The 26,949-nt window shown below is 49.8% G+C and overlaps 1 protein-coding gene across 1 annotated transcript; it reads right to left on the reverse strand.

Annotated features, from left to right (window-relative positions):
- Positions 1-236: 236 nt before the first annotated feature.
- Positions 237-26,277, reverse strand: Igfbp2 (insulin like growth factor binding protein 2). The gene is made up of 4 exons (XM_052193528.1): positions 25,795-26,277; positions 3,955-4,181; positions 3,154-3,294; positions 237-720 (listed from the first exon to the last, which is right to left on the reverse strand). The coding sequence occupies exons 1-4, from the start codon at positions 26,177-26,179 to the stop codon at positions 556-558; spliced, it is 918 nt and encodes a 305-aa protein (XP_052049488.1). The 5' UTR covers positions 26,180-26,277; the 3' UTR covers positions 237-555.
- Between the last annotated feature and the right edge of the window lie 672 nt (positions 26,278-26,949).

Here is a 26,949-nt window from a genome sequence, read left to right on the forward strand (position 1 = left end):
AGGTAGGTCTTCCAGGTAGAGGTCCAAGGGGTTAGAAACCTTCCGTAGTACAGCAGAATCCTGGGTTCTACCACAGGCCTGGATCTGGGTACAGAAGCTTCTTTCTTGTCCCTATGTCAGATGGAAATAGTAACTTCCCCGTGTTTCCGGGTGTTAGGGACGAGGTGGACATGAGGCTCAGTAGGCCCCCAAGACTCTTTCCCAGGGACACCCCAAAGATTCAAGCAAGACACACACTTTTTATTTTTCCTTCCTTTTATCTTAAGTAAAAGAGACACAGGGGTTCAAAAATAAAAATTTCTTTCCCCATCCCCAAGCCTGTACCCAGCACCCCCCAGTACCACCATGCCCCTCTCTTACAGAAGCAGGGACAGGTACAGGTTAACTGCCGCTGGGGCGGGGCTGCGAGGGGGCTTCTGAGCTCAGTGTTGGTCTCTTTCCAAATATAAATACATGTGTCAAAACTGGGGACTCCTCCACACCCGTCACCCTGACGCCCTCCATTTCTGCTGGTGTTGAGGTGGGGAAGCCAGGCACTGACTGGCCGGCTGTGCTTTACTGCACACTTTGGGCATGGGCCCCACCAGTCTCCTGCTGCTCGTTGTAGAAGAGATGGCACTCGGGGTCTCCCCGGATGGTGGGAGCTCCCTGGATCGGCTTCCCGGTATTGGGGTTCACACACCAACACTCCCCGCGTTGTCCATTCAGAGACATCTTGCACTGAAAGGTAAGAAGAGGAAACCGTGAAGAGTCCCGCTAAGTCACCTCAGCTTCCCCGTCACCCAGCCCAGGGCTGGATGCAGTTCCCAGGCGCTGGCTTCTGCTGCCCAGGGTCCTGTCCCCACCATAAGTGAGCCCTCGGCAGCTTGTCAAAGTGCAGACTCCTGTACAGGTGGCCCTAAGCCTGGCCTGACAAGCAAGCAGCAGGAGACCGTGGATACCATCGGCCCAGAGGCCGTGCCCATCGCCAAGGCTATTGGAGACAAAGACCAAGAAATGGCTCAGCTCCTGTGGGAGACCCCAGAATAGAGTTTATCCCTGGTCTAAGATGAAAACCCTCACATCACAATGGGCTGTGTGTGCCAGACGCCGAGTGAGTAAGCTCTTCCAATCACCCACTGGCATCGAGTCACTTAGTCACATAATACACATAACCACTTTGTGTATTAGACACCATTAATGTCCCCACTCCAGAGCTGTGAAACTGAAGCAAAAACTGGCTAAGTGACTTGTAACTGTCTAAGTGCCCTGGCTGTCCTGGAACTGGATCTGTAGACTAGAGATTCATCCCCCTGCCTCTGCCAGCTAGGATTAAAGGCATTCACCCTGGTTTACAGTTTGCATTTCTAAGAGGCTTACAGTTTGCATTTCTAAGAAGCTCCAGTGTTGCTAAGGGTCTATGCACTGCATTCTTTGAATCAGTTTAGCCATTGGCCAAGGAGCCAAGTTTTACAGCTTGTATCTAAGGACAGAAGCGTTGCCCTCCCTGAGCTCATCACATAGGCTGCAGTCGTGACTGTCATAAATGGGTATAGCGACTCATGACGCTCAGTCAGTCCATCATTGTTCATTAGACATGACCATTATTCCGTCTGAGTTCCACCTGAAGGAATTAGCTTACACTTGGAGGGAAAGACAGACCGACAGCTAGCTTTTAACATTGGCATCCTATCAGGGTGGGCTAGGAGTTGAGGAAGACCCAAGAAAGAGGATTTCACAGTCTTGTACCCCAGACCCTGGCTCCACACATCTGTTCTTTAAGTCATCCCTGACTGGTCATTAGAATCACCAGGAGAGTTCCATAAAATACCTCATACCTAAAAGATCCAAATCCCCCCTGTTAACATCCAGCCTCTAAATTTGCTGTAGCACCCCAGAGCACCCTGTGTACTCTCAGCTCTAAGGTAGATCCTGATTACTACCTAACATGATGGCAGTCCGGTCCCCACTCCCCCATGCCACACCCCCATTCCTGCCAGTCACACCCCCTACCCCATCCCTTCTCCTCCCTCTTAAAGGAAATACACTGGTTCCTCTTACCCTATTTCTTCCTCTGTAAGAGGTGTGAGGTAGAGGAGGAAATGGGGGGTAGGACACATAAAGGATTATATATATATATATATATATATATATATATATATATATATATGCATATATATAAATGCATATATATAAATGCATATATATATACACACACACACATGCATGCATACATACATACATTCATACATACATACAGAGAAGGGGGAGAGCAAAGGCTCCTGGGAGTTTACATAAATGTCCTTAACTCTTACTACTGACGACTGTGCTTAGAACTATATGTTCAGTATTTAATCCCCAATCTTCCATCTCTTGAGATACACAGACACTAGAGAAGCTACTTGACCAATGGTTAAACTGGTAATTCCAAGAATTCAGACAGTTCATGGGCCATTCGCAGTACATGGGAGAGGCTTAGAAGTGCAAACTGTCAACCAGATGGTGGTGGTGGTGGACAATTTTAATCCCAGCATTTGGGAGGCAGAGGCAGGCAGAGCTCTGTAAAGTAGAGGCCAGCCTGGTCTACAGAGCAAGTTCTAGGACAGCCAGGGCAATGATACACAGGAGGGAAGGGAAGGGTTCAAGGAGATGGGAAGAGAAGAGAAAGGAAGGGGGAAGGAGGAAGGGAGAAATGCAAACTGTAGATTTCTACCAAACCTCTCGAGTGACAACCTCCAGAGGAAGGCCCAGGGCCCAGCCCTCAGGTAAAGCGGAGATGATTCTGGTTCAGGTTTAAACCTACTTCTCCAGTAGCTGCATCCAAACCTCTGGAAAAGCTGAGCTTCAAGAGCTTAACCCTACTTCTCTCAGCTCTCCAGGGCACCTTCCTGACAGACATCAAGCACAGACAGAAGCCAGCTGAGTGTAGTCAGACCTGACGCACCTGAGGCCAAGGAGCGAAGCCTCCCGGGGCTCGCTCACAGGCCTGCCTGCCGTCCTCCCGGTTAGAGCCGCCTGCACACAGGCTCAGGTCTTAGCTTCCAAGGCTTATTCAAGCCTTGCAGCATAGAGGAGGCACAACAGGGGCGGGGCAGGGCTGAGGCGGGGCGGGGCGTGGTAGAGGTGCGAGGGGTGAGGAAGGGCCTCGCTAGCCCAGGCTGGACCTACACTCACCTGTTTAAGGTTGTACAGGCCATGCTTGTCACAGTTGGGGATGTGCAGGGAGCAGAGATGCTCCAGCGGACCCCGGTCGTCCGGAAGGCGCATGGTGGAGATCCGCTCCAGGACCTGGTCCAACTCCTGCTGGCAAGGGGTCTGAAGACAGAAAAGGAACGCCTAGCGTGAGAACAGGGAGCCTACAAAAAACGCTGGTACCAGACAAGGCCTCGCAAACCGCCATATCCGTGGGGAAGAGACTCCCTCAAAGGCAGGCGGCTAGTAGGGCAGCGAGTGGCAACCAACCCCACTGTGTTCATCCCAGCTGCTAGAGAGTCACATGACGGTGAATATGATTAAGTCTGATAACTCTGACAACAGTCATAAGAAATCAAAGGCTCTGCTTAAAAGGTTAGAATTTCCATCTGAAGCCATGGCCCAGTCCAATTCAGACACTGGCCCTAGAATCTATGCTCCAACTCAAGTCAAATGCTGCACCTGGGGAAAAGCTCACCCCAAAGGGGAACGGGTTTCATTTGTGCTTCTGGGTTTTTCTCTGCCAGTGCCCCAAAGTCAAACAGAAACATAAAGGTTTTAGGGGAGATTTCAAGAAACCATGTTCAAACCATTTTAGAGACGGAAGCACCGTGTAGATTAAAGGTCATCAAATATGTCAAGGACATAGTTAGGTTTCCTTTGTTTGTCGGTAGTCGGTAGCAGGGCCCGAGAAACACTCTGTGTGTGATATTCTTTCCAAGTGTGGGGTCCCCTTTCCACACCCTCTTCCCCCGCCCCATCAGACCCCACGCCTCCACGGACCCTGGCAGGAGGAGGGCGTAGCTTCTTGGGCTCCTCCAGGCCGAGGTGTTTGCCGCCTTTGCCCATCTGCCGGTGCTGTTCGTTGACCTTCTCCCGGAACACAGCCAGCTCCTTCATGCCGGACTTAAGGGGCTTCCGGCCAGCACTGCTGCCACCTCCCAACATGTTCATGGTCCCGTCCACATGGTTCTCCACCAGGCCTCCCTCAGAGTGGTCATCATCACTGTCTGCAGAGAAAAGAGGAGACACTCAAGATTCAGCTTCCCAGAGCCCTGGCCTCCTGGAGGAGGGTGGCTGCTATAATAAAGGAGAAGACTATTAGCTAGAGCGTGACAACCACGTACCCAGGACCCATGCATCGTAACTCTGTAGGTGGTAAGATGGGTTGGATGTAAAAAGCTCCCCTACAGACTCCTGTGCTTAACCGACTGCTCCCAGAGTGGCGGTGCTGTTTAGGAAGGCCTTGGAGCCCGGCTGGCAGAGGGGAGGGGCTGCAGCCACTTTAAGGGGCAGGGCCCATCGTGCTCCGGGCTCCCGATCTGACTTCTGGTCCAGACTGAGATATGACCATCATCCACCACCCGGTCACACTGCCTCCCTCTTAATGGTGGATGAAGTCTTGAAACTATCCCCCAAACCGATGCATCCCTCCCCTGAAGCGTCTGTGGGGCAGGCATCAGAGCACAGCGATAAACAGATACGAATCCCCTTATCCCTCACACACAGAGAAACTGAAGTTCCCAGAGGCTGGTCCCCTGAGCAAGCTCACATTCCTGTTAAGGATCACAAGTTGAACTCGGGCTGTGTGACTGCAGAGACACGGGGAGATCCAAATTCAGTCCTTCCCCCCCCCCCCACCAAGCTGCGACATAGGAGCACAGCCACAAAGACAGCCACAAAGCCCTCAAGAGGGAACAGAGGTAGGTCAGTCATCCCTGGCTCCATCAGAAAAGACCACACTCACTCACAAGGAATCCCAACTTTAGTACTTCCTTTATGGTCTGATCATGGCAGACTAGATGAGGGTCTAAAAACTGCTCCTACAAGAGCCCCGGTCTGTGGCACAGCCAGCAAGGGATGGTAAGGTGGACAACCACCTGCCAGTGATGGCCAGCCTCCCAGCCACTGCCTTAACTCAGTTCTCCCTGACGAGAATGTCCTAGTCTTTTGTTCCTAGGCTGCTACAGAACTAAACACACTACCTTATATTTGTGTTGTCGTCTACCTGTGTGTTGCAACCCATCCCGCTGAGGCCCCATACAGGAAACTGTACATGACTTCTTTAACTCTGTTGACTTAGCATCTCACAGGGTATGAAACCTGATCAAGCTGTCTGCTATGGAATGGCCATTCAGTCTCTTCAGACTGTCTCAGAACCTACTGTGTGCAGCGGACTCTAAAAGCACCCCCTAGTTCCCAGTCTCAGCCTGGCTGACTCATGTCTCTCCAGGGTAGGGTGACAGACTGGGAATTGTGTGGTCAGTCTGTGACCAGGGGGAAAAGTCCCAGAATGTTCTAAAAGTCAAGGGGCTTTAGCCCCCACCCCAGCTGTCCAAAGCCATAAGCCCACGACGTTCTAATAAAAAACTAGGTGAAGCTGGGTGATGCTGGCATATGCCTTTAATCCCAGCACTTGGGAGGCAGAGGCAGGTGGATCTCTGAGTTAGAGACCAGCCTAGTCTACAGAGAAATTTCCAGGACAGCCAGGGTTACACAGCAAAATCCTGTCTCAAAAACAAAGCAAAAAAAAAATCTAGGTGGACGCATGGGGTTTTTCTTTTTTAAACAGATTTTGCATCACTCTGCCCAGCTTTTCATGCTCATTCAAAATCTTTACAGTCCCCATGCCCAAATGGGATAACTCTTAATAGAAATGATTTAAGGCACGTAGTTCCCAGAGGACCCGGACCCCTCAGTATAGAGGAGTCCATACGGTATAGAGGGCACCACTGGTCCCCTCCTAGGCAATACTAGAAATTGGAAAGAGCCAGCAGTAACTGCAAAAGGTAAGGTGTAGTTAGTGCCTTGTCTAAGTTAGCAACTAGACGGTGTCCAGCTGAGGAAGAGTTGGCTCTTCCAAGCCAGGCACAGAACTGGGTACCTGTGTTAACAGCGCCACCTGCTGTTGCTGAGGGGTCCTAGCTTCCAAAAGCCATCACAGGAGTTTGCTCTACCCTCTCCTTCCCCTTCCCTTCCCTTCTCCCAGCGTCTGATGCCTGTCCTGCCCTTCTCCCTGCGTCTGATGCCTGTCCTGCTCTCACTGGCCTCTGAAGTATTTAGAGGAGCTGTACTCATGAGCTGGGTGGTCAAGCTGAGCCCTGCCCTGTCATTTGATCAGCCGAGGGTCCCTGCACATCACCTCTCTGAGCCTCTGCTCTCCTGCATGAAAATGGCTGGCTAGCTAACAGCTCACAGAACTGAGCAGGGTGTGTTAGAGGTGACGGAGTAAGACGGTGACTTGGAATAGAGACATCACGCCACGGTCAGCTGTCACTGTAATGATGGACACTGTCCTTAGTTATCTGCTAACTCGACATCAGGAAACAAAGGGAGAAAAGATTCTGAGTAGCCAGAGAACGACTCCATGTTCCCAAACTGAAAAGGCTTGGCATTTTTCACATCCAACCCAGGGAGAAGCATTTCACGAGAACCTTGCCGGTTCACCACAATAGTGCTCCAGTAAGCCTGGTTTCTGGACATCTGGTGTCCAGGGCACAAGGGAGATGTCTCGTTTGCCACAAGAGTACAAGGACCTCAGATTCCTAGACCCCCACATGAAGCTGTACACAGTAATGTGTGTCTAAGATCCCAGCGCCGGTGTGACAAGATGGGAGCCAGAGAGTCAGGAATCCCCAGAACTTGTGGGTTTACTAGCCTGGTGTACGCCCTAAGCGAGTGATAACCAGAGTCATACATCAAAGACTGACACCAAAGTTGGTCTATGACCTCCACAGGCACACTGTGGCACATATGCCTGCACCCCATACATGAACACACACACACACACACACACACACACACTTCAAAAGAAAAATGAGAAAAACAGTATGTGAACAGTATCAAGGAGCATTAAAGGATGTATGATACATGAACACACACACACATATATACACCATTCATACACACATTTTTTTTTAATGAGAAAGAAATAACATGTGAACAGTGTCAAGAGTATTAAAGGTTGGGAAGGAAGAGAACACTTTTAAAAAAAAATCGTTCTGTGGGCAAAACCAGGTGTCATATCAAATGCCTAAAACTCCAAAATGGAAGCCCGAAGCTCAGAAGTTCAAGGTCATCCTAGGCTATACGTGAGTTCAAGGTCAGCCTGGGGTCCAGGCAATGCCATCTTGAGGGAAGTAGGGAGGTAGAAAATGAATATATTAATTCTTAGGGCAGATCAGGCATGGCAAACAAGTCCACAGCCACCAGCAGCCCCTAAGGACATCTGTGTTTTAAAGTCCAAATAACTATACTGAGGATGATGACCTTGGGACTTCACACAAGGGAGGGGATCAGGTTTACAGCGTTAAAGACAAAAATCTGCCCGAAGCTATTAATGCTGAGCTATTTATATAAACTGCCTGAAACCTGGAAAATTATTCCTTCTAGAAGAGCTAACTCCCCATGGCTCCTGGGTGGCACGAGTTTCACCATAACTTAAGCAAAATTAAACTCTGTTCCAGCAGCCCTGGTGTCAGCCACAGAGAACGCTAACAAGTTCATCTTTGTATCAACTCTGGAAAGGAGTCCTGTCCTCCCTGGGTACCAAGAGCCAGGCCCCAAACTCCTCCCATAGCAACATCCCTTTGCTGTTCTGGGATATGGGAAGAGAGGAAACCCAACGGCTGCAGACCTAGGTCAAACTCCCCTACTCCGTTGTCTGCCAGGTTCCTTAGAGTATGGAAACTGAGTCACCCTATTTGCTGCAGATTTCCTCTGTGGTATCAGGTCCCTACAGAGCCATCCTTTGAGACTGGTGATGCAGCTGGGAACCATCATAACCTTGCATCCTTGGATGGATACAGAAATGGAGGGCAAGAGACCTTAAAAAAAGCTTAGGGAAAGCCTTGGCGAACAAACCTGAGACCTCACATACTAACCGCTCCCTATAACAGCAAGACAATCTTTGAAACATCATGGCACTGTCTGGCTCATCCTTACCCCAAGGGCCAGGAGCGCCCTGCAGCCCAGGGCAGACATGACTAAGTTCCCACGGTGTAGATCAAGGTCTACTGCAGTAGCCAGCTCCCCTCCACCTCACTGCTACCCACAGCCACACTAGTCCACAGCTCCATAACAGGGCGCAGGGCCTTCCCAGGGCGTCCAGAGAACTCGGCTAGTGGATCTACAGTCTCCAAAACCTCCTGGGCACTTTAACCACAGACAGTGGCCAACGAAGAATCCTTCTGCTGGGTCTTCAAGGTCAGTTCAACACTAAATGCCCAGACCCGCCTCTGCCATCTCTGGAGACATATCTGCAAAGACACTCTTAGGAGACATGTACTCAGACCTAAAGTCTACAGGCAGGGCCAACCTGTCCGTTAGACACAGCAGACACAGGATACAGGGTCTGGAAAGTGCTTTTGTTCATATTATGGTCAGAAGAAACAAACTCAGCCTTTTAAGTCAAACAGTCTTATCATATAATACTGATATACTTGCATTTATAAAACCAGATGTTATCACTTTACAATGTTATTTTATGGAAGGAAGGCCACAAAGGTGGAAAAGCATCATTAAGAGTCATCGCAGTGTCCTGTGATCATTGATGGATCTCTGAAAGACTGGAGTCACCTGGGTAATTCTCTGCTGGGAGATTATTTGGCTTCCTGTCTTTCCTAAAGTTCCCAGCCTCTCCAAGATGAAGGACAGTCTGTTTCATGGTGTGCATGGAATGAAAACACGGTGTGTGTGTGTGTGTGTGTGTGTGTGTGTGTGTGTGTGTGTGTGTGTGTGTGTGTTATCTGAGTGAGTTCATAGATGCTTCTATTTCTCCATATTGGCCCCACCTCACCTGAATAAGCATCACCCCCCACTCCCCCAGCCCCATACATTTTCTTACAGCTACAGAGGCAATCCACGGGAAAACATTCCAAATAAAGAATTCCAGCTAGAGATGGAATTTTCTCTCAGAACAAAAAATACCAAGCTGCATTCTTTTCTGCCTAAGAAAGTTAGATCCAGAATAGTATCTGTGAAGCAACGACTTAGACGTGCAGCTAAGCAGGCTCTCTGTACAGAGGTCGCTTCAGGAAACATTTCTTAACCACCCCCCAAGATTTAGGTAGAAAAGGCTCTTCAGACTCTGAGGTAACCAGCAAGTGTTACCCTCGAGGTTGATGGGCATTAGGATTTCACAATTATATTAACGTACATAAGGTAACGCTTTTCCAAAAGGAAGAGAGGTAGGCAATGAAGTGAGAGCCCTGAATGAAGCGTCTGCAGAACACAGGAAGTCCCTTCCCTGACCGTGCTGCACCACCACAGCATCATTTAGACATGTGGAAATGAAAAAGGAAGCCGAGATGAAAGGGAACAGACGGCTTGCCCTGTGTCAGAACTGACGAACCTGAGGCCCATATCCGTCTGGGCCTACAGGAGTAAACGTAGTCAACACAGAGGAGCTTCACAACTGCCCACGGCCCCATGCTGCCCTTTGACCCACACGCTTACCAACCTGGCCAGGGAGCCCAGCTGGCGGCTGACATCAGAAAAGGGCCACCTGTCTACTTCATGCTTCCATACATTGGTTTTGAGACTTAATTTAGACTTAATATCTTTCCCTCAGGCAACCCTGTTTGATTGTAGCATCAAAGACTTTGTTCAGGGAATCAAAATCTCCACGTTCCAGGTCCAGTGCTATGCTTGGACGTCCATGGTTCATGACCTGTGGCTAAGTCTAAAGCACTATTAGGAAAACCAACCCAAAGAACCTAAAAGCAGTCCCTCCACAGTCTTTGTTCTGAGTACTTGGCACTGGTCCTTATCTAGGTATAAGAAAATGAGCCCTTAACCCCCAAGTCATGCCTACCTTCCTAGTAGACCAACAGGTCTTCCTTCCCCTGTCCTTCTGCTGGTTGTCAACAATGTCTAGATATTTCCTAGACTTCCCTCTCATGACGATCTCAAACTGTGGGAGCCTAGCACCCGGGAGGTGAAGACGCACAGTCTCCAATGGGTCTGGCTTTCCAGACACAATTCAATCCTGCTTTTGAGCATCAGACCACAAGAACGAGTGTCAGGTTTGTTCCTAATTCTGTCCGGGCTGAGCACAGGAACTCACATGGCCTCTCTGTTGTCAATCTCTCCAACACTGCACCTAACCTTACATACTCTTCTTTTTCCTCCTCAGATAAACTTAGCTACTAATTCTTACATATTCTTCTTTTTCCTCCTCAGATAAACTTAGCTACTAATTAATATTCATGACAACAGACAATTCATTCTCGAACTCAAATGGGCAAAGTACCCCAAGAGCCAGTCAAGTTCCAGACTCGAAGTGTCATTCTTCCATTGTTTTAGCCCGGCCCTTTAATTCTTATGACTTCTTAAGCCTAAACACAGAGGCTCCCAGCCTATAGGAGCAAATGCCCAAAACATAGGAAACAGGTTGTGCTAGCGAAAATTTGAAGCCCCTCCTTTGGATGGCTGATCACAACCACCACGCTACCCTACACAGTAGGCAGCTACTCCCTAGCACATGCGTAGGAAGTCAGGGAGCCAGAAGAGAGAAAGGGGGTCCTGCTTGTTTGTTTAGTTAATAGTTAACCTGAAGACTTTAGTCTTTTGAAGTAACATTGTATTTCCCCCTCATCTTTTCTTCCCCCCAATAGGTCCAAGACAGCAGGCAGCAGTGGCCTCTGACTCTGGAATCTAGAACAGTTCACAGGGGTACCTGAAGTCTGAACACTGCAAAGGGTGCCTGAATCCCAAATGGTGTGTGGTGTGACTGGATCCTTAAGAGAGTAGAGGAGTTAGGGTAAGTTAGCCCCAGAACACAGTCCAGTCCAGTTACTGAGTGACCCCTCTGCTTGGTAGGTCCATCTATTTATTCTTGGCTAACATCCAGCCCCTGCCCTAACTCTCATTCTTTATCACCCAGCTCCCAGAAAAGAACCCAGTCAAGTAATGCCTGGCATCTCTTACTCAGACACCGCCACCACCATTGCCACATTCTAGAAGAATTTCCCCTCGTCCATCAGACCAGCTCCTTCACAGACAGCCCTGCTCTCAGAATCGTGCTTGAAGAAGGAAATGGCTTTGTCATAGTTGCTAGATCTGCCAGCCTCGAGGGCCATCCTGTAGCTACGGCCTACTGCCCAGCTGAGCGTTAAAGACCTCGCCTCAGAAAACACAGTTGAGTGGAAAAAACTGAGGAGGGGCAATGCTATCCTTGCACGGGACAGCATTGTACCAAAAGACAGAAAGCAGGGCAGTGACCACCTGGCTGAGGAATCCCCTCCATCCCTCCATCCCTGCAGCATAGGCCCTTGAACTCCAAGGCCTGACTCAATTCTAGAGTGGATGGATAAGCAAGCAATGCTAGCTTCAAAGTCAGAGGACCAAGGTTCTGACCCTGAGTCTGCTACCCCTGGTGCCGTGAGTGACGCTGGGCTGGGTGTCAGGCAGGATTTGGCATGAGTGTGCTGCTCATCTGTAAGATGCGGAGTTCGACAAGGTCACCGTTTCCAAGTGAAACTACACACAAAGGATCAGCTGAAGTCTTTAAGAATAGCCCTGGATCCAGAGACAAGAAGCCTGGGCTACCAAGGCTCCTGTTTTAAACCCCAGGCTTCCACGTCCGGGTGGTTCTTCAGTAGGCTAGCTATCCCGAATGACTCACTCGGTAAAGAGAAAAGGAGACCTCTTCTACTGGAACAAGAGAACCTCGGAGAAATACTCAGCAAAATGTTGGCCGCAAGCTTTCTCCCCATTGGCTCTCTGGTTTGTAGAGAATGCTTACATGCGTGCGCCCTTGGCCTGGCACCACGGGGATCTCTAGAGCATGCCCTTACACTGCTGCCTCATCGAAGGCTCCCCGAGTGTGCACAGCCTCTCTGGAGCCTCCCCGCCTGTGCACACTCAAAAAAGGACTGCTTTATAAACACTAGGTTCATTCCTGGAATCGCAAAGACCTGCCGCGGGTCAGGGCTGAGGCAGACAGTTTGAGAAAACAAAAACATGCTCAAATTCAGCCCAAGTCCTCTGGGATACTGCAAGCTCGGCTGTCCTAGAAGAGCCAGGGTAACTGTTATCAAGATGGCAAACAGCACTATCAGTACTTCTTCCCATGAGTCCTAAATCTTTCTCCTCAGCTCCCTCATGTCATCCAGGAAGCTAGCAAAGAGACTTAGTGACCAAAGGCCCACGTGAGGAGTTGGGCCAGAATCTACACGGACAAAATAAAGTATCTAACCCTGAAATTCTACACATACATAAAGTATATGTATAAAACATTTCTTTTCAACTATCTATAGGTTGTACTGCAATTGGCAAACGAAGACACAAAACGAATAGGGTGTTATAATAAATAAGACACGGCAGCCATAAGGGCAAGGGCTTGCCCGTTTGTCAACACAGATTCAAAAATTTAATTGAATGGGGAAAATTAAATTTACTATTTTTCTGTGCCTGTCCCTGTCTAAACATCTCTCTCTCTCTCTCTCTCTCTCTCTCTCTCTGTCTCTCTCTCTGTCTCTCTGTCTCTCTCTCTCTCTCTCTCTCTCTCTCTTGTGGGCGCCCTGGTTATCCTGAAACACAATTCGTAAACCAGGCTGGCCTCAAACTCAAGAGATACACCTGCCTCTGCCTCCCAAGTGCTGGGATTAAAGGTGTGAGCCAAGGGGACAAGATTTTCCAGTTTACTTTAGAGAACTTGAACAATGTTGATCATCCACCATACACACATCGGCATGCAAAAATATGAAACTAGCCATTCATATGTGTGTAATTCTCTTTAGGTTAAAAAAGGAACTATTTAAATACTACATGCTAGTAGACAAAATAATAAGCATCCACAGTTCTGGGTAGTAGATGGTATTTTTTGTTTCTTACTATTCTAGACTTTTCTTTTTTTTAAAAAAAAAAAAGTCATTTCTCTGGGTCAAGGGTGTATGTAGCTCTGAGGTGGAGGGCTTGCTTAGCACATACAAGGTCCTGAGGTCCAGCACTGCAAAGATACTTCACCCTGTGCTGGCTGGTTTTTATATCAACTTGACACAAGTTAGAGTCGTCCACGTTAGAGCCTCAACTAAGAAAATGCCTCCGTAAGGTCAGCCTGTAGGCATTTTCTTAATTAGTGATTGATGTGGGAGGGCCCCGCCCACTATGGTCATTGGTCCACGTTACCTCTAAAGATTCTGGTTCTGTAAGAAAACAGGCTGTGCAAACCTTAAGGTCTAAGCCAGTAAGCAGCACCCTCCACAGCCTCTGCATCAGCTCCTGCCTCCAGGTTCCTGCCCTGTGTGAGTTCCTGCATTGGTTTCCCCTCAGTGGACTGCGTGACTCAGGAATATATGTACCTTTTCAACATATCCCTTTGCTCCCCAGGTTGCTTTTTGGCCATGGTGTTTCATCTCAGCAATGTAGCCCTAAGACAAACACAATCTGCCCCTTGCCTATCTTGTCAAATGAAGGGTGAATAACGAGGAGCCCTAGAGTGTGACAGACTGGACAAGGCCCCAACAGTGACATGGCAGGCATCAAGACCGCTTTCAGGCGCTGATGCAATGTTGTCAGTATAGCTTGCCCATCAATAGATCTCAACACGGAGCCCTCATCAAGTCTCTGTGACGTGCAAAAGTGGAGAGTGGGTCAGGCAAAGACCCAGAAACAGTGGCAGACGGACAGTAGACGATTCAAGAAAGACAAAATGAAGAAGACGGCTCAGCCCAGGGAACAGAAGGCCAAGCATTGCACGGCGCGGCACAGATCATGGTGGCGCGGGGGTCCCAGCTGACGCAGAGGTAGAGATGTCCACCGGGCAGAAGGGAGACAGCTGTTCTGCATCCCCAAAAACAAGCAAGAGGAGAGACCTAGGCAATTACCTAACTTGGGATTTCACAAGAATAAAAATAAATAACAAACAGCAGGTAGGAAAAAATAAAAAGTGGGAAAAATCACACATCTCTTGTAGGAGGGGCCTTTGAAGCGGTAAGGACGGGGGCGTGGCCACCGAGGGTGCAGAGCCACTTGACTTTGAGGTGATAGAAGACATTGCCAGACAAGACATCCTGGAAATTCATCTGCTTCTTTGGTCTCTAGCCTTTGAATGCTTCCTCCCTGGTTGGTGGTGCTGTTCAGGAGGTCTGGCCTTCTTAGAGAAAAAAATGTTATCAGAGGTAGACCATTGAGAGGAAAGACTCCAATCACTCCAAGTTTCTCTGGTTCATGCTTGGAATTCAAAACGTGATTCTCAGCTTGCAGCTCAGGCTGGCCGGCCTGCCTCTTCCCTGCTGTGAGAACTCTGGTCCCTCTGGGTGGTGTTTTACCACAGCAACAGAAAAGTAACTCATACGAGGACTCACACGAGCTGACCTCTGACTGGCACACATATGAAATCAATGAGTGTAATTAAAACAAACAAAATTCCCTGGGTCTGTGGCCTCAACTCCTCTGAAGGTTGGAAGCCCCTTAAAAACACTAGCTCAGCCTTGGCTTCAATAAACAAGGATCCTTCGTAAAGTAGCCTTCATGAAAAGGGACCACTGTGGGAGGTGAGCCACAGAACTGGCACCAGCGCGCTACAGCTGACCAGAAGGGGAAATGGAGGAGCCTCTGATTAGGGAGGGGGGAGAGGTGAAATCAGATGGAGGTGGGTAAAAGATCAGTTGGGGTGTGTAGGAGTCATAAGGAATCACACTATTAACTGTCTACCTAAAAATACCTCTAACACAGGTATACTATACACGCACAGTTCATGCGAAATCCTACATCTGGGCTAGCATGGAAGGGGGGGGGGGGGGACTCATGAGGCTTCAAATGTGGACCAAGGACCACAGGGCATCCAAGGAATGTCAGGAGCAGAAGAAAAACTCTTCCCCAGGGAAGAGCACACCAACCGGTGATCCAATACTAAATGGTCAGCCCTGAAAACATGCATACCAGAAACATTATATAGTCTGAGCAGGTCATACTTATATATTTAAGAAGTTTTGCTTTTCTGGGATCACTGCTTTTCTGAGAAGATCTAGTGCTCCCCTCCTCCAGACTGAAGGAGCCTTTCCCACCAAACTCGACTCTCTCTGTGGTTTCTGTCAAAGGGAGCCTAGCTCTTCCTAGAGTTTTGATCAAAGGCTGAGTCCCCGGCATTAGATTCCTAGACATCTCTTCTGACTTTGTTACGTTAAACTGTTTTTCCAGTGCTCTTGGAGCTATGACAGTATCTTTAGAAAGCAGGGCTAACACCCCTCACAGCCTGCCCTCGTGCACCCTCCTAATTCACTGTTTTCTTACGCACCCCTCATCCACTATCCTCCAGGCCCCACAGCAGCAAGAGCGGTTAGGGACACGTGCTTCTACCAGGGCTTACATCCAAGTCCCTGCCCCATACTTGATTCTGAGGATGTGATGATCCCACACACCCTTGGCAAGAAAATGATCCCTACTGACCTTACCTTTCCGACCAGCTCTTCCACCACCATCCCCTCCTGCCGTGGTCCTCGGTCTCCATAACACCACCACGCCCAGATACTCCACACTGACACACTGAACCCAGAGGAAGCAAAAAGAACTATAAAGCCTGCAAGGATGCCCATCCAGGCCGGCCACTCTCAAACCAGCACACCAGTGTCCTGAATATAAATAAGTGTCTTTAAATAGGTCACCGTGCACCTCTCTCGCTCCGACTAAAAGTTCACTGATCTGTGACTGACCTAATGCTGCGTCACATCCCATAGTCGACCTTGACTCTACTCTCTTGGGTTAAGGAGCAGCGAAGCCAAACTAGAGACGAAGGGTGCGTACGACCTCAAGTGAGAATTCTCAAGTCTGGGCCAGTGAGATGGCTCAGTGGGTCAGGTACTTTCTGGGTGACCATGGTATCTTGAATTTGATTCCCAGAGTCCACATAAAGAAGAAATTCTACAAAGAAACAATTCTACAAAGTTGTTCTCTGGACTCCAAATGTGCTCCATGGCATATACAAACTCCGGAGACAGCAGATGCACACACACACACACACACACACACCAAAATAATAATAAAATAGGATTTTAAAAAGAATCGTCTTTTCTGGGATATAAATGGGCCATCAAGCTATCAAAAGAAACATAGTTAGTAAAGACTTCAATGGACTACACATAGGAAACCCTCAAACAGACACAGAGTTCGAGAGTCACTCACGGAAAGCTTTGCAATACAAAGGGGGCTATGCAAGTAACTGCATCCTTGACATAATTTCCTTTTTTCCTTGTGTGTGTGGAGAGGTAGGTCTGTGCGTGCGTGCATGCGTGTGTGTGTGTGTGTGTGTGTGTGTGTGTGTGTGTGTCTCATTTCCTTGAGACATATTCCTTCATTGGACCTGAAGCTTGGTGGCTTTCAACTAAGCTCCATGGCCAACAAGCCACAGAGGGTGACCCTCTTGTCTCTGTCCCCTCCCCTCCGTTATAAGCTCTGTGGCTGCATTGAGCTTCACTTTTATTTTTATATTTTAAGACGTGGGTGCTGGGGATCCAAACTCAAGACCCCATAGCAAGTGCTGCTTAACTACTGAGCCAGTTCCCCAGCCCCACCCTCCCCCATCAGAATCCTGAAGAAGACCAATCAGACTCCATCTAAACAGTGGCTCCCTCCTGCCCTCTGCGGAGATACAGAGAGAAGGAAGGGATCAGAGTGTGGGTAACATCGTTCAGTTATTTGAGTTTCTGTGCTAAGTCACTTGTATACATAACTCCATTTATTACAGTCACAAGAGTTTGGTAATGTCTTACCCCCCTATCACATTCGATAAGAGCCCTGGAGTTTGAAGGCCAGCTGCACAAAGTCACCTTCCCAGAGGCAGGGCCCAAACCTAACCCAGGCTGCCTCGCTACACAGCTCCTAGCTCCTCAGAATTCCTTCATTAGATCACTTAAGGAAGGGTGACCAAGACATTTCAACCCCCTGGGAAGGGGATTATCAGTTATTATGCCAGTTGGGCTCGGCCAACCACAAACACCTTTCTAACCCAGTAAACCCAGCCCACTTGACCCTTTAGCCTGCCTGGCGCAGTACCCACCACTGTCTGTATAAAAACAGCCAGTGGTATCGTTACAGGGAAGATCCCAGGACACAGGGCAACGGCTAGTCTAGGTCTTTTTGTGGCCTCAGGCAATTTGGAAAGCAAGTTCACGATCCAGGAGGCTGGGCATCTCCATCCAGAAGTAAAGACAATAGTCCCAAAGGAAACTTCCTGGGGAGCCGCATAAAGGAACATTTTTGAGAAGTTATGCCTCAATTACTGCCACACAGGGAAAAAGAACTTTTCCAGGAAGCAGTATGCTTTTGTGCTTGGAGGAACTCCAGTGAAATGGAGGACAGGGGTTAGCCTTGGCACTTGGCCCAAAATGCAGCCTTCATTTCTTCCTTCGACTCTTGAGCCGAGAGGTAGGATATGCGGGCAGCAAGGCACTTCCAACTGTCACAGCTTTATCGTCTGCCCGTGGAGATGGTACCTTGGCTTCCAGCTATCAACTTTCTCCCACCCGACAGTCTGACACCCCAGCTGGAAGCCACCCCACCCCCACCCCACTCCCCCATCCCCCCACCCCCGTCTTTTCAACCCACCAGGATGAACCCGCTACGTAAGTTCCTCCTGTCTTCCAAGCTCCAACCTGCCAATGCCTTCAGCCCCTTCCCTCCTTGACATCCTGGCTCTGTTTAATTCCTTGAATGAATGCAGGCTGACATACCTAAAGCTGTCTACTAATTAGACCTCCCCCCTTCTCTCCCAGCCAATTCCACCAGGGTCTGTGGGCTAATTCCTCTGCCCAGCAGCTGGAGGTGTGCCAGGCCCTGTCCCCTCCCCCACCCCAATCTTCACTTCTGCCCTGCTTCCCAACAGCCAGGAAGGGATATGGGGCAGCCAGCCAGAAGGGCTTCAAGACTTCCAACTGCCTACCCTCGGCAAAAAAAAAAAAAAAAAAAAAAAGGAGAAAAAAATTCCTGACTATAGTGGACTGTACTCCCCTCAGGGAAAGCCAGCTTTCTGAGCAAGGTCTCCCTCTGACTGACACCCAAGCTGAGCCAGCCCAGATCTTCCATGGCTTTATTGTTAAGAAACAGAAAGGGGGGGCTAGAAGCCAAGAGCCAGGGGATGGGGGATGGCCCCTTCTCCCCTCGGTCTGCTCCTTATGGGAGCTCCTACGGAAAAAGGGTATCCCACCACAACCATCTTGCCCCAGGGACACCTCTGTGATTCTCCCGTCTTCCAGGCTGACAGCAGGCAGCCTAGGTCTCCCCTGGTTGGCTAGCCAGGTGAAGGTAGGACTCAACCCTTTGCAGTTAGCTAAGTGAGCGTAAAAAGCTGTCACAAGAACCCCAGAGTCCAGCCGGGCAGTGGTGGCGCACGCCTGTAATCCCAGCACTCTGGGAGGCAGAGGCAGGCAGATTTCTGAGTTCGAGGCTAGCCTGGTCTACAGAATGAGTTCCAGGACAGCCAGGGCTATACAGAGAAACCCTGTCTCGAAAAAACCAAATCCAAAAAAAAAAAAAAAAAAAAGAAAAGAAAAAAAGAAAAAGAAAAAAAAAAAAAGAACCCCAGAGTCCAAGTTCTGAGGGTCACCTCTGTCCCTCTGTCTCTTACTCTGGGCACTGTCGAGTGTCAACTACAACCCTGGAACGCTCAGTCCCAGAAAGTTGGACATGGGCCCCCAAAAAAGCACTCAAAAAACCTAACTCACCCATAAGAAATGCAAACCGTTTCTTCTCAGTTGGTTTTATATTGCATTAAAGTGCGGTTTCATGACCCCTCCCACAAAAGGACTCTCTAAGTCCAATGAATATAGGTCAGAGAGCGATGGACTTATTTCCTTTATAGATAGTTGAGATAGTAGAAATCAAGTGATACCACCATCACACCAAGTACTGAGCATCACTGTATTATCTACTTTGTTGTTGTTGTTGTTGACTTCTTTGTCTTGTTTTGTGTAATCCCTAATCTGATTTGTCAACTCAAGGAGCTCTAGAATCAAATGAGAGATGAAGAGTTGGGCATGCCTGGGGGATTATCTCAATCAACTTAATTTAGATGGAAAAAAAAACCTGCCCACTGTTGGTAGCACCATCCCCTAGGCCGGAATCCTTGACTGTTTAACAGGAGCGAGGGAGCAGAGGGAAAACATTCACCCTCTATGCTTTCTAAATGTGGCTGCTTATGCCTGTTGCCAGGACTTCCCCGCCACGAAGGACTGCATCCTTGTGCCGAGGGCCAAATAAACTATGCCCTCCTTCAGTTACTTTTGTTAAGGAATTTCATCACAATAATTAGAAAAGTAATTAAAACATTTCCTATTGAGAACTCAAATCCATGACAAACCTCCTACTTCAGCTTCCCTAAGATTGTGAAGTGTGAACTATGTTTATCTGAATTATGTGGCACAGACCCACATGCACGTGCAACCCAGTAGTCACGAACACCACCGATTTCTGATTTACATACACATAAGGAAACTGAGGTTCAAAGCGGTTCAAAGCTCTTAGATCTGGATATACAGTGGACACGTGGGATTGGGTCCTACCTGTCTTATGCACTCTGGCCTTCATTTTAAGGGTCAGTTAACAAAATAGCAAAAGTGACACTGGTCAAGGTAAAGTCAGCTAATGTGCTTGACAACTTATTGTGGGTAAGACCCCATGGTCATGTGTGACTTCCCAGGGTCACAACTAGTCTAATATACATACACACCCTGAAGGAAATAAAATTTATCCCTACTTTACCAAACCTGTTTTTTTAGAAAGGCTCCTGCTCACCACAAGTTGAAGTTTCATGGTCTTGATTTTGATTTTGGGGGTGTTGAAACTCACAATGAAGGCCAGCCTGTCTGTCCTCTAAGTCTGGATCACGCTGCCTCTGTCTCCCAAGTGCTGAGATTCCAGCTATGCACCTTCAAACCCCGTCACCACCCCGGCTGCAAGATATGGTTGTCTGCACTCGGACCTGGCTAGTCTGACAGTAAAGCCAGGCTACTCCCCCACAGCTGTCTTTCTCCTCAGGGACCCTGGCTTCTCATCTCCCACTCATCACATCCCAACCCCTTATGTTTTTGAAGTGTCCTCTCCTCACTAAAGCTGGCAAGGGTGGTTTACTATGACCTACCTGTCATCTACAGACAACAGGTATCCAGGAACAAAACCTCTGCCAGAGTCAGAGAGCCTCAGCAGCTGGAAGCCAGCAAAGCAAAAATCTTAGCTCTTTAACATGGCGCCTCTACAGAGTCCACAGAGACACCTAAGATGGAAGTACAAAAAACTCTCTCCCACTAGGGGGATGGAGGAAAACTGGACCCAAAGAAAGCAGTTGTTTCAGAATAGGACGAGGATATATGAGGGGCTGACCCATCTTCTGAAGAGGGGCTGACCCCTTTTCTGATGGCCGCCTGCCACCTCAGGAAGTAGCCGGCCAGAGATAACAAAGAGAAGCAGAAGGGTCTGGAACATCTGCTGGCCAGATCTCTGGCTCCCTAGTGAAGCATCTGTAACTCCCTCCTCTTCATCTATTTTAGCGACAGCAGCACTGCTAGCCCCTTGAGAGCACAGTGCCACGTCCCTTGTCCACGGAAGTTCCATCTCTAAAGCCCAGCCCCCTCTTCTACCCCCCCCCCCACCTCCGGCACCCCCCCCCCGACAGTCAACCAGCCTTTTTCACCCCCTATTGAATTCCATTCAACATCCCAGCCTTCACTCACCTTCTAGGCCTCCCTCTGATTGGTGCTGAAGAAGATTGGGACCAGGAGATTCCCCAGGCTACTTTTTCTGAACACTGTCCACCTACTTACCATATTGTCAAGTATTCCAGCTGGGACAGCAGTGGAAGGTGCTGGAAGAGACAGCCATATGTGTGTTGGGTGTGGGAGGATGTGGGCTAAAGAGACGTCAAGGACAGGATAAAGGCAGAGATGAGCTAGAAACAGAGAAGGCAAGCACTGGGCAAGGTGGTAGAGGGCTTCATCGTGAGACCCAAGCAAGGGGACTATAGATTTCTGTGTTCCTTCAATCCCTTTGGCAGTCCCAGCCCTGCCTTCCCGGATGGAGTTACCCTCTTCTTCATTTATTAGCAGTAAGAGCTTTCAGAGCTTCCTGTCAGTTGTAATAGCAACTAGCCTGACGTTTTACAGTAGAGAAGGATCACGCTGGGAACCAACCAGAAGCTCATCCAATGGTGAGGCCTTCCGGGGTAAACCCTCCCATGTCTGACACTGGGTGGATGGATGAATGGATGGACTCCCACTTCTAAGACATCCAAGGCACTTATTATTTTAAAGATTTATTTATGTGTCTTATGTATGATTATTCCAACTGAAGTATACCTGCACACCAGAAGAGGTCCTCAGATCCCATTACAGATGATTGTGAGAAGCCATGTGGATGCTGGGAATTGAACTCGGGACTTTTGGAAGGGCAGCCAGTGCTCTTAACCACTGAACCATCTCTCCAGCCCATTACTACTACAATGGTGTGTGTGTGTGTGTGTGTAAAAGAGTGAGTGATGGGAGATTTGCGAGTGTGTGCACACGCCACTGCATGCCTCTAGAGGGAAATTTGAAAGAACTGGCTCTGTCCTTCCACTGTAGGCGCAGGGGATTGGGCTCAAGTCACCAGGCTTGCATGGCTAGTACTTATATCTCATCATCGGCCCCAAAGTACTTACAGGGTTAATTTTCCTGAGTTGCAGGCCCTCAGGAAATGCTTGGCCCTCAGGAAATGCTTTGTCAGGACTGCACTAAGGGGGACTGACAGAGCCATCCAAGCATCCCTCTTCCTTTGGCTCACTAGCAAATTCAATAGCCCAAGTTGGCTAAGAGCTGCTCCATAGAGAAGCCTTTTGCAATCAGCCAGTGAGTTCTTTTTCCCAACTCTCGCACCTGTTCTAACACAAACCTTCCTTAACCCTGGTTTGTTGAAGCTTTTTCTATCTCTGTAACATCTTTAGTATTATTACACAAGTTTGGGTGTTTGGATGGTTGGTTGGTTGGTTGGTTAGTTTTTGTGGGTTTTTTTTTTGTGGGGGAGTTTCACTGTGTAGCCCTGGCTGTCCTGGAACTCACTCTGTAGACCAGGATGGTCTCAAAACTCAGAGATCCGCCTGCCTCTGCCACGCTGGGATTAAAGGTGTTCGCCACTATTACCCAGCCAAGCTTTTCTTTTTTAAAAAAAAAAAATTATTTGCTATTATTGTGCACGTGGGAGGGTGAGGTCACACACCATGGCACATGTGTGAAGGTCAGAGGACAAATTCATGGAACAGGGTCTTCCTTCCACCTTTACATGGGTTCGGGGGATCAGGTTAGGTTGCCACAATAGCCACCTTCACTACCCACTGAACCATCTCTGTCAGCCCACCTGATCTGCCCTCCTTCAAGCTTCCTCCCCTGGTTTAAGGAACTGGGTCATCTTTGCCACACAAAAGAGGCGCTGCCCGGAAACTTCTCTGACACTAGTAGAAGGCGGAGTAAATGCAGAGAACAGGAACAAAGACTTGACCTTGAGGCTGCTTCCAATCCTAGCCCCCAAGGCTAAGGCATGCCTTTGGGGTCACTCCACTGCCCTGACTCTGAAGCCTTGGCGTACAGAGCCACACCCCACTCGGTTACAAGCCAACCCACTCCAGGGGTCCCCCACACATCCTGAAGCAGTAGCCCCTACTTAACATATGCTTCATCCTTCCATGGCCCTCGGCCGAAGGACTACTTAGCCAGAGTGGTTCAAGTTCTGTCCAGAATCAGGGCCAGTTGGTGGTGCTAAATAGGTGGTGCTAAGAATCCGCAAAGACAGTAGGTCCCACTCATTCCAGAGTCTATTTTACCATTTTGAATTCGGTATGCAAATTTATGTAAGACAAGATGCAAAGCAGTGCTCGGAGCCAGAAGTCCCGTTGCTTTCTCCCCCTTAATCTTGAAGCAGAAGTGAAACACTGTAAAGCCGGGCCTGCCTCTTTCCCCCCTCTACCCTGGGCCTTTAGATCTGGGCCTCCCCACTCAACACCCATCAGCAGGCCAGCCCTTGTCAGCTCTGGGATTTTGACTGACCATTTCTATAACACCTTTATAAGTGCTAAGGGCCAGAAGGCATCTTGGGCAGCCCCGCCCCTCTGCATAATCCCTGGCATTGTATAAAATGGAGGGGAGATGCCGAGGAACCAGCCTAGCCTCAATTCTGAAAGGGTTTAGGCTGCCCAAGCTACCCTCTCCTAAACTCCCCAACACCCCCCTCCAATTTTTTTAGGTACTTGTGCCCATTATGACTGCCTACTCCCACCGCCTTACAAAGACGGACTTGTGACAGTTCTCAGAGTTCCTTTTTCCTTTTTCTTCCAGGCCTTGCCTCTGATTTCTGTTTCTATGAACCAAAAGGCCCAGCCCATCACCCCCTCGGGACGTAGGATCGCCGTGACCAGCCACTTCGACCCACTGATGTGCCCACCCCCACTCCCTCACTCCCTGCCTTCCTGCCATCCCCAGGAAGCCAGCAATACAGTCCCCGAGTCCCTGGGAACAAAGACAAAAGAGCTAAGAGCAAAGCCGGAACTGCTGGGGTGCGCTGCGTGGAAATCAGAGGGTATGTTTAAAATTCTCAAAAGCAACCTGCTCAAACAGAAATGCTGGCTGGGGGAGGGAGGTCCCAGCCTTCAGAGCTGGGAGGAGATGGGCGAAAGACAGTGGGGAGCCGCCTCCCTCACTGCTGAGATCTGTCTGGACCACGTATAATGTCTCCTTCTCTGTACAATCTCTAGAGTCCTTGTCCCAACCCCAAAAAAAAGCCCAGAAGCCTCTGTGTTTGCCTCTCATTCCAGGCAACCTTGCAAAACCAGGCTCCTTCGCAGACGACCCTCGGACAGTCCTGCTGTTCAGCTCATCTCTTCTTTGAAGTTATCTACTCAGCTTCCAGTTTCCACCCCTACCCCACCCCCTACCTTGGTTAATGTCCCCTCTTCCAGACAGGAACACAAGAGAAAAATGTGGAAGGGGTCTGGACCTTGGGGGAAGGCTGGGGAGCCCACTGGGACGAGCCAGCAGAACGGAGCCCCATAACCAGGCAGAAAATCCAGAGTGACATTCTTCCCATGAATGTCACCCCATTGTCCCCTGGCTCCCCTGACAACCCCCCTCACACCACCCCCATCCCCGCCCGCGGCCAGTAAGGAAAAGTGACCCTGGGAGCCTGCCACATCTGTTGCCTGCAGAAGACTCCAACGTATTTAAGTTTTTGGGGAAGCAGAAAGACTGAATTTCAGGCTTAGGATGAAAGCAGTGAAGGACAGGGAGGGGGAAAAAAATTAAAACCCTGAGAGGAAAGTCCACCAGATTTAGTAAAATGATCAATATCCGGAGAATTCTGCAAGGATTCTGCAACGCCTCGAGTTATACCCTGCTGAAGAAAATTTCTCTGGGGCCCGAGGTAACAGGGGAGGAGGGAGCATGAGGAGAGGACTTCTTTTTCTGTTTATTATAACTTAGAAGCAAGAGGCAAGGATTAATCCCAAGGCTGAGAGAGAAGAAAGAAACCCTGGGACTCAGCCCCCCCCCCCAGGAAACCCCACCTTGCTCTGTAGTCAAGGTCAAAAATGCTTTTAAGACCTACAAGACTTCAAACTTGACCTCTGACTCCATTGAGACGGGGACAATAGCTGGCCAGAGAGAGGGGGGCGCACAAAGAAACCGAGAAGCAAGGATAGTTGGACGTTCTCTCTCCTTTTCTCTTCTCTATTTCTCCAGGCTACCCCCAGTCTGAGAAAGTGTAAACGTCTCCCTTTAAACATTAGTGAATAGGGGACAAAATTCAGCGCTGTCCCCAAGACGAAATAAAACAATTAATTGCTGCTTTCTCCAGACCGTGGAGGAAGAAGAAAAAAGTGAGCTCCTCGCAGTCTGCTTGTGTCCCTTAACTTTTTTTTTTTTAAGAAAGAAGGGCTCCTTAACAAAGAACCCCACCTTCCCCATCCTGTGGGACACGAAGAGCTTCCTAGATTTAGGAGGCGGTACGGTGCGACACACACCCACGTTCAGAGTTGTAGCTTCTTCCTCGGCTCTCAAGCGGTTCCAGCATTCAGAGCGGAGGCCCAGACGCTTAGCGGCACAGTCAGGGTGCCGGAATGCAGCTGGCCAACCGGCTTAAGTTACACAGATGGAGCCCGCTCCATTCTCCACGTGCATCCTTACCCTTCTCCTCACTTCCCAAGGCCAGAAGGAGCTTCTTCATTCGATCTTTTCTCACCCGAGGTCTGCGGTGTCACCTGTGCGCTGTGGCCAGCAGCATTCCCACCGGGGAACATTCGATCGGTGGTCGCTGACTCAAGTTTTGGTTCAAATGAGTTTCACGTCCCTACAGGCTCCTCAACCCCCGCCCCCACTCCTCACAGCCCCTAGATCACACCACTTTCCTCCCCCGCAAAGTCCCGTTAAGGAAGACCGTGGTGACAAGGTGTCTTTCCTCTCCTCTCCTCCTTTACCCCATCAAATACCGCTTGCTCCACCCCCAGCCTCCAGGGTTTGTCTTTCGAGTTCCCGCTCTCAAAAGTCTCCCTGGATCTGGTCTGTGTTCTTTCTCTTCTCCAACAGTCCCAGGGTCCCGTCGGACTCTCCATCCCCACGTGAGGGCCACCAGCTGAGCTACGAGTTTCTCCCAAGCCCAAAACTAGTGCATTACCTGCAACCTGCTGTGGGGTGGTGCCCACGCGTCTCTTTTCACAAGTACCCGCGCCGGTGACCAGCGCCTTCAGAGGCAGCTCGGAGCCCGGGTTGGGGTAGCAGCGTAGCGACTGGGCACAGCGCGGGATGTAGACGCCGCAGGCTTCGCCCTCCTGCCGTGCGCACACGGAGCAGCAGCCGCAGCCGGGCTCTCGCACAAGCTCGGCGCAGGGCGCGTCGGGTGGGGGTCCGCAGGCGGCCAGACGCTCGGGCGTGCAGGGTGGGCAGCGGAACAGCACCTCGGCGCGCACCCCGGGACCGCAGCCGCCCGCGCCCAGCAGCAGCAGCAGGAGCAGCGACGGCAGGAGCAGCGGCAGCGCGGGGCCGCCCAATCTCGGCAGCATGATGGCTTATGGGCAACGGTAGTGCGGCGAGCTAGCGGGCAGGTGGCACGGCCCTGGCGAGCGCGGGAGACGCCTCCTTGCCTTCTTTCTCCTCCCCCGCCGCTGCCGGGTCCTAAAAAGCCTGCTTCTCCCCGCCCCCCTGCCTTCTCCCCTCCCCCTTTTGGAGACCACTCCCTCCCCCCCCAACCCCCAAGGCACTCCTGCGTGAGGGCACGTGCTTGTGCACACGCCCACTCGCCCACCCTGCGTTGCTAGGGAGATTCAGCGGGTTCCCTACTCTTCCCTGGCCAGGACTTTGCTCCCGTCAGCCGGGGCTCGTCCGCTCCGGGAGAGTAAGAATAACTCGCAAGCGTGGGTAGAATCGCCGTGGAGTGGGAAAGAGCCCGTGCTTTTGTCTGCTGTCTTTTAGTTTAGTTCGATTTGGAAGGACTTAGTTTGCTCACTTCCCACGTGGCCGGCTGTGAATTGACTGCTGGGGAAACACAAAAGCAGTCTTGACCTTAAAGATTTCGGAGCTCACACCGGCTGCCTACAGCCCTCGTGTTGCTAGGAACAATGACCTTGACTGAGTCCCGGGGAAGTTCCCTCCTTCTAGACCAGGCTCGTCCCAAATGGCACCTCCTAGCAACAACTTCAGTTTCCCAAACCAGAGCTCATGGGCTACAACAGATGAAACCTGGTATATTTCCTGGTGCCTCACAAACCTCCGACCCACAAAGTCCTCTAATCCCCTAGAGACCCGGGTCACCATCCACAAACCCTGCAGTATT

This window comes from Apodemus sylvaticus, chromosome 9, assembly GCF_947179515.1.
Source record: "Apodemus sylvaticus chromosome 9, mApoSyl1.1, whole genome shotgun sequence".
In the NCBI taxonomy this organism is placed as follows: Eukaryota; Metazoa; Chordata; class Mammalia; order Rodentia; family Muridae; genus Apodemus; species Apodemus sylvaticus.